The sequence below is a fragment of the Columba livia genome, chromosome 18 (genome assembly GCF_036013475.1).
Source record: "Columba livia isolate bColLiv1 breed racing homer chromosome 18, bColLiv1.pat.W.v2, whole genome shotgun sequence".
NCBI lineage: Eukaryota > Metazoa > Chordata > Aves > Columbiformes > Columbidae > Columba > Columba livia.
Window position 1 is genome coordinate 3,059,352 of NC_088619.1, and position 12,797 is coordinate 3,072,148.

Consider the following 12,797-nt stretch of genomic DNA (forward strand, 5'->3'; position numbering starts at 1 on the left):
CCAGGCAGTTTTCTTCAGCTGACACCAACTTTTCTCAGCTCTACCGCTAGAAAAGACCAACAGTGGTGCTTGCACCTTAGTGTATGCTTTAGCTTTTCCTCCATGGGGCTATAGAAGAAAATCACACGGATTGTGTTTTTCAAGTTAAAAAACATGCAAAAAATAACCAAAAGCGAAACCACTTATAACTAGTCAGAGACCTCCTTAGCAAACACTTAAACACAACGTTCACTGTACACATCCTGCCCACTAGTAATTTTATTGCGTTAGACTGTAGGCAATAACGTTTACAAAGTTCAAGTGTTTTTTTAAATGAACTGAGGCCCTGACACATTTTGAAGCCTTAGCATGTGCGCAATTGTCAGCACTACCTTCATCTCTTCCTCTAGCTGCCTTTTAAGTTCTTCTACTTGCTGTGCAATTGCCTGTTTGCTTCTGGACAGTTGCAATGTTACGGTTTCTTTCTCTTCGAGTTGACGGCTCAGTTCACCTGTGACAAGAAAACACAAATTCCCAGTAGTGTCCAGATTAAGCATCTGAAAATATTCATATACAAATAATAATCAGTAACAGACAAGTGGAACCACACAACATTGGTTATGTTAGCAGTTGTTACCTTTGTGTATATACTTTTACCATTCTCATTGTATATATATATTTTTACCATGTCATATTTACTATTAGAGTAATGCAGGGTTTAGTAACGAAATAACAATACAGATATAAATCTCCTCCAACACTTATCTATTTATCTCCTTCAGTGTTACTCCTGTTCTGCTTTAGTAATGAGTTTTGCTCTTCATTCAAACTTCCACATTCCCATAATTAACCCACAATTCTCTCAGCTTTAGCTACCTACATGCACGGCACTTAGTTTCTCTATGGTCTCAAACCCTCATTTCTCTTTCCTTTCTCATTTGTTACCCATTCTAAACTTCTTCTAAACTGACATTCATTTTTAAAAGAACATTAGGGCAATTGTCTCTAGGGCTAGATGTTTCTCTTCAAGCTGTCTCACTCTTTCTAGCTTATTCTGTGTTTGCTTCCCATTCAATTTTAGCATCTCTTCTACTAACTAAATACTTTAATACTCTCCACCACTTTGCACAGGCTTAGTGAATTTCTTCTGCTTTCCTACCCATTACCAATGTTTATTTGACCTCTCCTTACTCTATTTGTCTGCTCTGGAAACTTCCTCTGCTGTTCACTTGCTGGGTTACTCTAAGTCTCTGGTCCTGCTTGGCCTGCATGGGGAACTTTGCCCTTTTCTTCCTTTTCTCCTAAAATCACTTCATGATACTTAGTAATATTCTGTACTGTCTCCACAACTGATCCCAGGTAGGTTTCCCTACTTTTTTCCACAAAGGAATATACAGTGCGGTGTGTTTGGGCACCCAGTGCTACAAGCACCCTGCCCCATGGCTGCAGAGGAGCGGAGCTGCCGGTGCCCCATCGGGACTGGGTGACATTGCATTTTGTCCTGCTCATAGCTGAGCGACTCCGCATTGTCTCCCAGCTTATAGGTCAGTGTTACTGCTGCCAATGCCATTTTTGCCTCACCTGTCTGTTGTGCAGTTTGAGTTCAGGCCACAGAACAGTCCCTTGGTGCGTGATGTTTAACCTGGCTAAGAGTTGGTGTAGCACAGAGGATTTACTCATTTCATTCCTACTTTATTCAATTCTGGAAGCAGATTCTAGAAGTGACACGGCCCAACCCAAAACTGTACTTTCTTTCTGTGGCCCAAGATCTGCATCTATTTGTTTTACGTCCTCTGGTGTAATTTCTTTTAATGTAACAAGACTAGTTTGATCGGCAGCACCTCTCTGCCGTGGGACGGTGGCAGTGGATATGCTGGTATCGCCACCTTCTCTTCTTTGTTCCATTCATATGTATTATCCCAATACATGTTTTCTCCTGATTTGCATTCTAATTCTCCACCATTTTTTGCAATCCAGTAGCTCTTTTTCATTTTTGCATCCCCATCTGCATTTTGCAAGCATCTAATCTTAGTTTCCCATTTCATGATCCCTTGGGAGCTGTCCCTTGCTCTGGCGTGAATCATTGTACAATATATTTTAATCCTTAAAAATGTTTCTGTTGTTTTTCTTTATTTTTCTAAATTCACGTGATTCTCTAATTCCAATTCTATCTCTTATTACATTTTTTTAGCCACCAGATGATATTCCTTTTCCCTGCATGGAATCAGCAAGCTATGTCACATCATTCTGGGAATTACACTTGCAATTGGCATATGAACTTTAAAGTGTCACCCGTGAACTCACTTCCTTTGATTTATTTCTAATGTTGTCTGTGCCTGTACCAATTAGCCTGGAGGTAGAATCCGCACCATGGGAACAATTAGGTCTCCCTCATGGTACATGTTAGATGGTCTCTCTGCTACTGAAAGGCAAAAATATCCCCTCAGCATATCTTAGTGCCTTCCTTACCAGACTCCGTCTGGAGCTGAGCCTTTTGTATAACCATCTCATTCACATTTCTCTGGTTTTCTTCAAATTTGGCTTTCATATCTCTCATCTGGTCTTCCAGGGTGCGGTACATTTTTTCCAGATTAGCCTGAAAGAGAGTAAGAAAGTTGAAATCACTCATGTGCACTGTACTGCATTAAATTCCCACCAGACAGAAATATTGTCAACTATTTCACTTATAAAGAAACACCTTGGACTTAGTAATGGTCTCTGTACTACTGGCCAAGTTGCTTATCTCCATCTTCAGCTCGCTCTTCTCCTTCTCCAGCTTCTGCTTCACTCGCTGCAGGTTGTCGATCTGCTCCCCAAGCTCAGCTGTGCTGTCCGCGTGCTTCTTGCGCAGGGCGGCAGCCGTGGCTTCGTGCTGCAGCGTGGCCTCTTCCAGGTCGCGACGCATCTTCTGAAACTCTGCCTCACGCTTCTTGCTGAGTTCAGACTGAGCGCTGGTGGCTCCTCCAGTCTCTTCAAGTCTTCCACTGATGTCCTCAAGTTCATGAGCCAGCTCATCACAATGCTTCTCTGCTTTGGCCCGCATTGCTTTCTCACTCGTGGTCTCCTCTTCCAGCTCTGCAACACGGGCCTATATAATGAGGAAACAGCATATCAGGAATTAATAAGGCGACAGACAATTAAATGTTTAGATTGACACATAATTGTCATAGTAGAATCCAAGCCCATAGTTTTGGACATCATAAGCAAAACAAAGTCCCTTTGAATTTTACTGTTTTACCACTGCAGGCAAAGGCTTACCAACAGGAAAAGACCTATGGATCAACTCATACTGACTTTAGATCACAGCTTTCTGTTGTGTGGAGAAAAACATTACAACATATAGAGGTATTTACTGTGGCTGGGTCAGGGATTTTATCAGTTACCAACTATGGGCAAGCATCATTCATGCTACTACAGTTTAAACAAGCAAGCAGGAAAGATGAAGTAACTACATAAAGACTCTTGCCTGCAATTCTCTGATCTTCTTCTGCAATTGAATACCCGAATTCTGCTGTTCCTCAATTTTATTTTGCATCTGGTTAAATTCAAAGTCCCTCCTGGGAAGGAAATGTTTTTTTCAATAAAAAGAAAATATGTCCAGTTAAAAACAAATAGTAAATTTGTCACTTTTTTTTTTTTTTACATACTTCCTTAGTTTTTCATCTAAATGTTGTTTATCATTCTCCAGATCCACTACAGTTTCCTGCGCAAGTTTCAAGTCTCCCTCAAACTTCTTTTTCACTCGTTCAATGTCCATACAAGCTTTTCTTTCCTGTTCTAAAGATCCCTCAACCTGTAACATAAACATATATAAAGCTGACTGATGGAACGCCTGAAGGATCTGCCCCTTCTCCTTGTGTTAAACATGCTCACATGGTTCACTTGTTGCTCCAGCTTGATCCTGGCTTTGGTGAGAGTATTAACTTTGTCCTCCTCAATTTGCAGGTCATCCAGTGCCTGCTGGTGGGCTTCTTGCAGTGCTTTCTTCTCCTTGATTAACTTCACAATTGTCTCATCCAAACTTTTTGTGTCTTCAGTCAGATTTTTAACCTATTGTAAGGCAAAATGCTTGAAAGTTACAAATAACGTGGGGTTTCATAGAGGCAATAAACTTGTTGCTAGACTATCAAAGAGACTTAATTAGTTGCATTATATGCTCAAACTACACAATCTCTCCGCTTATATATCAATACTCCTGAAGTCACAAAGGAATTCTGAACTTTCATTTTAATACATTTTTAGAACCATAGAATCATTTATGCTGGAAAATAACTTTAAGATCATTGAGTCCAACCGTTAACCCAGCAATTCCACGTCAAGCACAAAACCATAGCCCAAAGTGCCACCTCTGCCTGCTTTTTAAACCCCTCCAGGGCTGATGACTCCAGCACTGCCCTGTTCCAATGCCCAACAGCCCTTTGGGGAAGAAAGTGTTCCCCAGATCCAACCTCAACCTCCCCTGGCGCAACTTGAGGCCGTTTCCTCTGCTCCTGGTGCTTGTTCCTGGGGAGCAGAGCCCGACCCCCCCTGGCTCCAAGCTCCTTTCAGGCAGTTCAGAGATCAGAAGGTCTCCCCTCAGCTCCTGTTCTCCAGCTGAACCCCCCAGGTCCCTCAGCCACTCCATCACACTTGTGCTCCAGCCTCTCACCAGCTCCGTTCCCTTCTCTCCACTCGCTCCAGCACCTCAAGGCCTTTCTTGGCCTGAGGGGCCCAAAAAACTGCCCCCAGGATTCACGGTTTGGCCTCCCCAGTGTCCAGCACAGGGACGGTCACTGTCCGGGGCCTGCTGGCCACACCAGTGCTGGCACCAGCCAGGATGCTGGTGGCCTTTTTGGCCACACACTGGTTAATGTTCAGCCTTCGTTGACCAACACCCCAAGATCCTTTTCCTCCAGGCACTTTCCAGCCGCTCTTCCCTGAGCCTGTAGCATTCATGGGGTTGTTGTGATCCAAGTGCAGGATCTTATGGGTTAGTTTTTGCTGCACAACTGAGGTGACCAAATGTAACACCAGGCCCATAGATTTCCTTCTACAACATCGTGTTATTGTTCAAGTTACATCCTATTATGCACAGATCAACTATTACTAAAAGTACAAATAGCAGAAGTAAAAAGTACCTTGTTTTCTGTGGCATGTTTTTCCTTTTCAGCCTTGGCCAATGTTAACTCCAGGTCATCAATATCTTTCTTCAGCTCAGAGCATTCATCCTCCAGCTTCGTCTTTATGGCAGACAGATCAGCCTTTATCTCCCCTTCATCATCCAGTTTTTCTATTAACTCCTTCATTCTTATGTCCAGCTGGCATTTTGCTTTGATCAGCTGGTCACATCTTTCTTCAGCATCAGCCAAATTTTCACTTTCCTTTTTACAGAAAACAGAAATGTGTTTCATTCACGCACTGGACCTAACACCTGCAGAAATTACCTGCTCATTATGCAATTGGAACACGAAATAAAAGAATTTCCACTCAGGACCTTCTTAAAAAAATTGGTGTGATATGAGGAACCAAAAATTATTTTAAATTACGTACAATCTGTACTTGCAGCTGCAGGTCCTTTTTCTCTTGCACCACAGTCACCATCTTTTCTTCCAGTTCTTTCCTCTTGGTTTCTGATCTAGTCAGTTCTTCTTTCGTTCTCTGAAACTCTTCCTTCATTGTGGCCATTTCCTTCTCCGTTTCCACACTTTTTAAGAGAGGTTTCATCTTGAAGTACAACTTCATCCAGGGCCAGTGCTTGACCTTCATGAACGCGCGGATGTTGTACTGGATGCAGCAGATGGACTCCCTGAAATCAACAGGATCCATCAGCACTGTTTAAAAAAGCACTTTTTGAGAAACCAGACCTCACAGAAGACACACACCTCTGGTTGAACATTCTTTTGAATTCAAGTCTCCTGAGGTAGCCCCTGCACAGAGCCTGTGTCTTTGTGATGAGTTTTCCTAAGCAATCATCTCGCATCTCTTCCAAGACACCTAGCAAACCTGCCTTGAAGAACACCTGCAATTGAAGAGAAAGCGATCAGTCACGTCTGGGCTTATATTTTAATGCAATGAGTGATTTCTCATTGTGTGGACAAGTTAGATGTTTACCTTGGTGTGTCCAAGTTTGTACTGAGTGTGATCTATCTCAATGGAAGACAGCAACTTTTCACACGCCTTCTTGCTATCAATAAACTGTCCTTCTGGAATGACGCTGGCATTCAGGAGGCGGTATCTGACAAAACAAAGGAAAAAAGTTTAACTGTTGGTATTATTTCAGCGCACAGGATGCTACAAGAACAGCTGTAACCCTGAAGACACAGAGGAAGGTTGAGTCTGACTGACACTATCAGCCTTAAATAGCAAAGCAGTAAGAAGCAGGTCACTGAGACTGAGGGCATGGACAGTCTGTCCTTGGACCTGAGAGACCCTGCTCATCTGTGTCACTGTCATTGACACTAGTTTAGGGGTCCAGCTCACTGCATGAGCTGTAAAATTTAAAAAAAATCAATGGATTTTAAGAATAGGAGCACTGCTGCAATTATCTGCTATGACCTCCTGTATAACACAGGCACACAGTCCTCCCAGTGCCTTGTTCATCCAGCTGCAATCCTGTGATTATTTTTTTTTTAAAGAAATTTCAATTTTATTTGAAGCCTTCTAACCTTGAGACTGTCCCAGGTAAGCTATTCACCCTCACTGTAGGAAAGGTATAATTCACTTCTACCTTGAAAACATCTTTTGTCAGGTCTCCCCCTTGGACTCTTGATTTAAATCTTTTAGATGACAGGTTCTGGCATATTCAGAAACCTTTACACCTGTAGGTTCTCTATACTACAAACAAACCTTCTGGTTTCTTCAGTTAGTGCCCAAAATGCCACTTCTACCCTTGTCACTGTCCCTGCTCTCCAGGACACCCTGTTCGGTGCTGTACCTGTGATGTCATTTCTTTGTTCTTAGAGATCTGACCCTATGTTTGCCATTGTTCCAATACAACAAGTAGATGAGCCCAGGCTGATTGCCCTAAATTTAGCAAACCTTTATAAATGTCTTATTTGCATGGCAGTTCCTCAGTTAAAATTATTTGGTTGTTTTTTTTTCTTAATGTATAAATTAATGTAGCTAAGGTGCTGTAGAAATGTTAGCCCTGTACAAACTGAGTGAGCCATGTGGAACTAATTTAGATCTCCTGCTGAAGTCTGTTTTGTTAATGTAGATACATTTGCCACAAGCTTTTAATTTCATTATAAAAGTGGTAGGAGATTTAACATAATTTTCTTTCGGCAAAACCATTCTAGTTAGAATTCTTAAAATGACATTGTACAAACTGCTACTATATAGTGGTTAAATACAGAATGTGGTATAGACCACCCTCCATATTTTTCCTGAAACATGCTTGTGTCAAAATTGAGATTTAAACAAAGAATACCCAAACATTCCGATGAACACGAATGAAGTGAAAACAGGTTTTGCAATACAGTACTGAGGAAGGCATTTGGGTGGGCACTGCCCACACAGACCCTGCTAATAGATATGGATTCATACTTTCCATACTTGTTAAATATTAAAATAGTCTTTTCCTAAGAACTGTATGATTGACTCGTTTAGCAAGACAATTCTCTCAAATGAACTGGGCTCAGTGCAAACACAAGAATGTTATTACAGACCTTTGTTTAAAATCCCCATATAATAACTTGTTAGGAAATCCTTTCCTGCAGATTCGAATCCCTTCCAGGACACCGTTACACCTCAGCTGGTGAAGAACAAGCTTGTGATCCATCAGACCTGTGAAAGAGCAACATGGGGATATATTCACTTTCCTAGCATCGGTCAATTGGTCTTTCTGCCAATTCCTAATCTATGCTTTATGAATTACCTGGGGTCTTAGTTTCATTGGGAATGATACAACGTACAAAATGAGGATGAGTTGTTCTCAAGTTGGACATCAGTTTATTCAGATTTTCCTGTAAAAAAAGAGATCATTTGCAAGCTCGGTATTACTTCAAGAAATAATGCAAATAAATATGATTTGACTCTCATAAAAAAAATAAAAATTTAGAAGGTTTTCCTTACTTTTCTAGTGAATATTCTACAATTCTGTACAGGCATCAGCAAAGTAAATAGCTACTAACAGTGGACACAAATGATAAACTTTTCTCCTGTCTTAAAACGAAAATGTGTCTCTAGTGGTTAGAAGCTATTAAACAGGATGATGGTGCAAATAAATGAATGATATTCTGAGATAACAACACTGGACTTCCTTGATTAAATAAGCTGTTGATCAAACAAATGAATGGGTTCATTTGTTGTTTTTATTACTTAGATATATTAGTTATGTATGTTTAAAAGATAACTGCGACACAAAACCAATGTTTGTCTACGACATCAGAAGTCATCTGCTCTGCAGGACGGGTTTTTAGCATTGCATTTCTTTAAGCATCCCATCCAATGATGACATACTGTGCAGATGGCCCACGCCACGGCCAGGTGGATGCTGCACTCCTCATCCTGCCAGGAAGGGCTGCGCCTGTTCCTGGCCCCAGGATATGGATGTGTCACAGCAGCATCCAGGCGCTGCAACATGTTCTTGGACCTTGGACCGTTTATGTTGCCCACACTGACTGGAAGGCACTGGCTGTGCCCTGTACTCAGACACAACCTGGAAGGAGCCAGTTATAGCCTAATGGGGGAGGGACGCTCTTAGCACCAAAGGTCAAAGTCAAGACAGCTTTGCAAAACAGTGCAACCTGATCAAAGCACATGACTTCTCCACCATCATCCCACTGGACCTCATCAGCAAAGCAGAATTCAAATTAGCCTTTACCAGATCCCAAAGGCAACTTTCCACATTATTGTGTGGCAACAGAGAAAGTGGGAATGGTGAACTAGTGCAGACAGGTCTGACAGGACTGCCTCTTGGCTTCTGCTGCAGCTGGTCAATGCTGTGCCAGAGAACACACCTACCCGAAAGAGTACGGAGACAGTTTGGAAGGAAGAGCCTTTTTTCTTAGTTCTTTTCTTCTGAATACCACCAACTTCAGCTGGAAAATGAGATAACAGTCCAGCTGAGGTACTGCTGTAGATCCCTTTGACAGCATTATAATGGTGCATCTAATACATAGAGCATGAGTACTGACCTGACACTGATTCAAGTCAGGTGATAGCGACAGTTGGAAACACCAGATAAGAGACACAATCCTCTAATCTTACCTTCATCTATGGAAGCAAAGGTGGCATAAAGACTGCATAAAATTTTCATAGATGATTTCTGGTACAGCCCCACAACAGTTTCATTCAGAGGGTCCTTGTTCTTCTCCAGCCAGCCAGTGATGTTGTAGTCCACCGTGCCAGCGTAGTGCACCAGGGAGAAGTGAGCCTCAGCCTTGCCTTTGCCAGGTTTGGGCTTCTGGAAGTTGTTGGACTTGCCCAGATGTTGGTCATAGAGCTTGTTCTTGAAAGAGGTGTCAGTTGCCTTGGGGAACATGCACTCCTCTTCCAGGATGGAGAAGATGCCCAAGGGCTGAATAGTAAAAAGGTGTTTTCAAACAAGATTAATTCAAGTTATAATAATATGGAGTGAAAGAAATGCTAAAGGTGAAGTACTGGAGGCATTTTATAGAGAATTAACTTGGGAGGAGCAGATAAGCAAGATTTTTCATGAACAGCTGGCAAGACATTCAGAAACACCAGATTTTCATAAATGGGGTTTTGAACTACTTAGACATTGGTAGGAAAACAAAGAAAGCCAAGCAAAAACTGTGCAGTAACTTCTAGACATATAGTAGTGACTTCTCCTTATCCAGAAGGAGCAAAAAACAAGAAGACATGAGGCTTTTTAACATCTGAATTTAACTGAGGAAAACCTGTGGAGGAACCAATATACAAAGACAAAAGACAACTGGAGTAAATATGACAAAGAAATTATAATTGATAATGATGGGCAAGAAAGAAAGACAGAACAGAGAACTAAAAGCCATGTCTTTTTTGATTCAAAATGTGTTTCGCCTTCTATGGATAATTAATCACAAGCATTATGTTTTAGGGAAGAGAGGAGGTAAGGAGACCTGGAACCTTCACAGAGAGACTGTGCTGCATGCACTCAGTGCAAACCCTCTCAAGAACTCCTTCTAGATCTGATCTGTGTGACTGCACAAGCTACGTAAGAAACTCACCTTCTCAATGAGCTCAATGCAGGCAGCCAGGTCCATCCCAAAGTCAATGAACTCCCACTCAATTCCTTCCTTCTTGTACTCCTCCTGCTCCAGCACGAACATGTGGTGGTTGAAGAACTGTTGCAGCTTCTCATTGGTGAAGTTGATGCACAGCTGCTCCAGGCTATTGAACTAATATTTGAATAAATGTGTTAATATTGTTAAACTGACTCAAATCAATCTATTTTGTAGAGATGTCAAGGCAAGGTCAGGTAGACTGTCCCTGGAGGGTTTTTATAAAAGCATACAGGACATATCATGGGTGGTTCAGGTTTTCAGAGAAGTTGTGCTGTGCAGCACATGGTTGATGTAACCTGCATGGGCGATATTTTAGGTGACCTCAATGTCATCAAATACAGATTCTGTGGGGAGGGAGACAGCAGCTTCATGGCTAAGCTTCTGCTGTTTCTTTTCTCTTACAAAGTGGCTGATGGATCTACAAAGGCAGAAGCAGCTTCAGAGATATTTGCCCTGTTTTGAGGAATACATTGGGGTGAGGAGGAGGAAAGGTCAGAAAAGTCAAACAAAAGACAAAAAGGGTTTAAAGGCAGCCATAAGTCTAAGAGCTCTATGTAAGACCAAACCTCGAAAATCTCAAAGCCAGCAATGTCTAAGACCCCAATAAAGTGCTGTCTTGACAGTTTTGTATCCAGTTGCTGGTTGATGCGCATCACCATCCACAGGAAGAGTTTTTCATACACTGACTTGGAAATGGCATTCACTGCCTGGTGCACCTGCGGGGACATGGTTCACACAGCTGTGTCAGGGCACTGCTGGCACATCACCACAATAAAACACCCCTCCACCACACACACACAGTCAGCCAGAGTGCACTAACAGGCCTTAATGGTCCTGAGCATCTTCAGCTGTGACCTGCACCCACCCCTGTCCCTTAGGGACAGGACAGTCCCTGCTGTTCCCTGTCACTCACCTGATCCACTGTTTGGCCCTTGATGACATATTCGTTTCCCACTTTCACACGGGGATAGCAGAAAGCTTTCAGCAGGTCTGCTGAGTTCAGGCCCAACAGGTACGCTGCTTTGTCAGCCCCTGTCAAATGAAAAGAAAAAAAGAGCTGAAAGACTTTCTTCTTAGCTGGGACAGACTGAATGTGTTGGAGTCAGCCAGAGCTCACTCTGAAACCTGGCAAACTGGCCGGGTTTACCCCATCCACAAAGCTTGACCAACATTCTCACTTACTTTTCCAAACAGCCATGTAGGGCTGGTCCTCACAATGGAGTGGCTATGGCAGCCCCAACAGGTGGGGTAAAACCAATGAGTGCATTGATGATAGGATAACAGAGTGGTTTTTTCCTTCAAGCCACTTCTGCACAACATCACCCAAGCAGAACAAGTCTGGATGTGTTACCAGAAATGGTGAACACTCCAGTAACATGTCCCAGGCACAAGGGCCTTCAGCAGAGCCATCAGGAATAAAATGGATGCAGAAACTGCCTCTACAGGACGCGGTAAGCTGAAGGTTGAACCTTCTTTTTACGTTCATCAAGGAACAACTGCTTCTTTCCTGGCAGACTCCTTGAATTTATAGTGAAAAACAGTATGAAAACAGTTGGAAATTCATCCCTCCAAGCCATGAAGGTGTTACCTGCTGTGCCATCTGGCTCTGCCTGCTCCTCATGTGGTTTCTGCTTGAACTTCATGTTCCCATAGTGCATGATTGCCCCTGTCAGTTTGTAAATCCCCATTCTCTCATTGGAGCTGAAGCCCAAAATGTCAATGGCTGCCTGCACACAGATAGATCAGCTGACTACAATGGTGCTGATAGAAAAAGCGATACTGTCTCTCCTTGCTAAATGTACTCACATCTGTGGCAACAAGCTCCTCCTGGTCATCAATGCTGGCCACAGAAATCTCCCCTTGGCTGATGAAGGGGTAGTCATACGGGTTGGCTGTGATGAGGAGCATCTCTGAAAAGCAAACAAAGGAGTAACAGACCAACCCCAGAAGTGAAAGAGAACAACAGCTCAGCAAGCGTTCACAGGCTCGTTTTCCGTTTGCATCCCCAAACTCCTAGTTTTCTATTAAGAGACAAGAAAGACAGAGCAATGCCATTTATCTGCCTTCCACCGGATGAGCAGAAAGCTCTGGGCAGGTACTCAGTCCTCCCGGTCTAATATGCTATGAAGTAGGAGCTGAACACCCAGCACTGGCAGACACAGAACAAGGGCAATCCAAAGAAACAGCTTATAAGAAAAATGCTTTGAGGTAAGACTCATACATGCTTATCCTCATATACGACATATACTAATGCATCCTGGATGCCCCTTGTACCCACTATGGTTGTGTGCTGGTGCACATAAATAATACCAACACGTGTGTTTATCTCCATCTAACTGAGGCCAGAATTAACAGCTCATTTTCAGTCCTGAATCCCATGGCAGAGTAAGAGAAGCAGAGGTGTGCAGATGTGCAGTGGGGCTGTGCAGCATGCAGGAGAGGAAGCCCTCCATACATGGAAGATAAATCAGACATGCAGCGCCCTGGCACACGGCAGCTTCTCTAGAAAGGGAAGAGGGAGGTGGTGAATGTTGGGAGGGCATGTAGTGGGAGGATGGGGACAGAAGCTCCACTTTGGGAAATGTTCTGTGGAACAGAGTGGGCAGAGTG

The 12,797-nt window shown here is 42.9% G+C and overlaps 1 protein-coding gene across 4 annotated transcripts in view; it reads right to left on the bottom strand.

Moving 5' to 3' along the window:
• LOC102096636 (myosin-3) overlaps window positions 1-12,797 on the bottom strand; it is a 32,777-nt gene that overhangs the window by 6,922 nt on the left and 13,058 nt on the right. For all 4 annotated transcript variants that reach the window (XM_065034463.1, XM_065034462.1, XM_065034461.1 and 1 more), the window contains 19 exons: window positions 11,994-12,097; window positions 11,776-11,914; window positions 11,101-11,219; window positions 10,754-10,903; window positions 10,131-10,301; window positions 9,169-9,478; window positions 8,923-8,999; window positions 7,835-7,922; window positions 7,626-7,743; window positions 6,070-6,193; window positions 5,841-5,977; window positions 5,509-5,764; window positions 5,097-5,339; window positions 3,853-4,029; window positions 3,627-3,772; window positions 3,446-3,536; window positions 2,678-3,067; window positions 2,449-2,575; window positions 372-490 (listed from right to left, as the gene is read on the bottom strand). In XM_065034463.1, coding sequence (XP_064890535.1) covers window positions 372-490; window positions 2,449-2,575; window positions 2,678-3,067; window positions 3,446-3,536; window positions 3,627-3,772; window positions 3,853-4,029; window positions 5,097-5,339; window positions 5,509-5,764; window positions 5,841-5,977; window positions 6,070-6,193; window positions 7,626-7,743; window positions 7,835-7,922; window positions 8,923-8,999; window positions 9,169-9,478; window positions 10,131-10,301; window positions 10,754-10,903; window positions 11,101-11,219; window positions 11,776-11,914; window positions 11,994-12,097 — 3,086 coding nt within the window. The remainder of the gene's footprint in view (window positions 1-371; window positions 491-2,448; window positions 2,576-2,677; window positions 3,068-3,445; window positions 3,537-3,626; window positions 3,773-3,852; window positions 4,030-5,096; window positions 5,340-5,508; window positions 5,765-5,840; window positions 5,978-6,069; window positions 6,194-7,625; window positions 7,744-7,834; window positions 7,923-8,922; window positions 9,000-9,168; window positions 9,479-10,130; window positions 10,302-10,753; window positions 10,904-11,100; window positions 11,220-11,775; window positions 11,915-11,993; window positions 12,098-12,797) is intronic.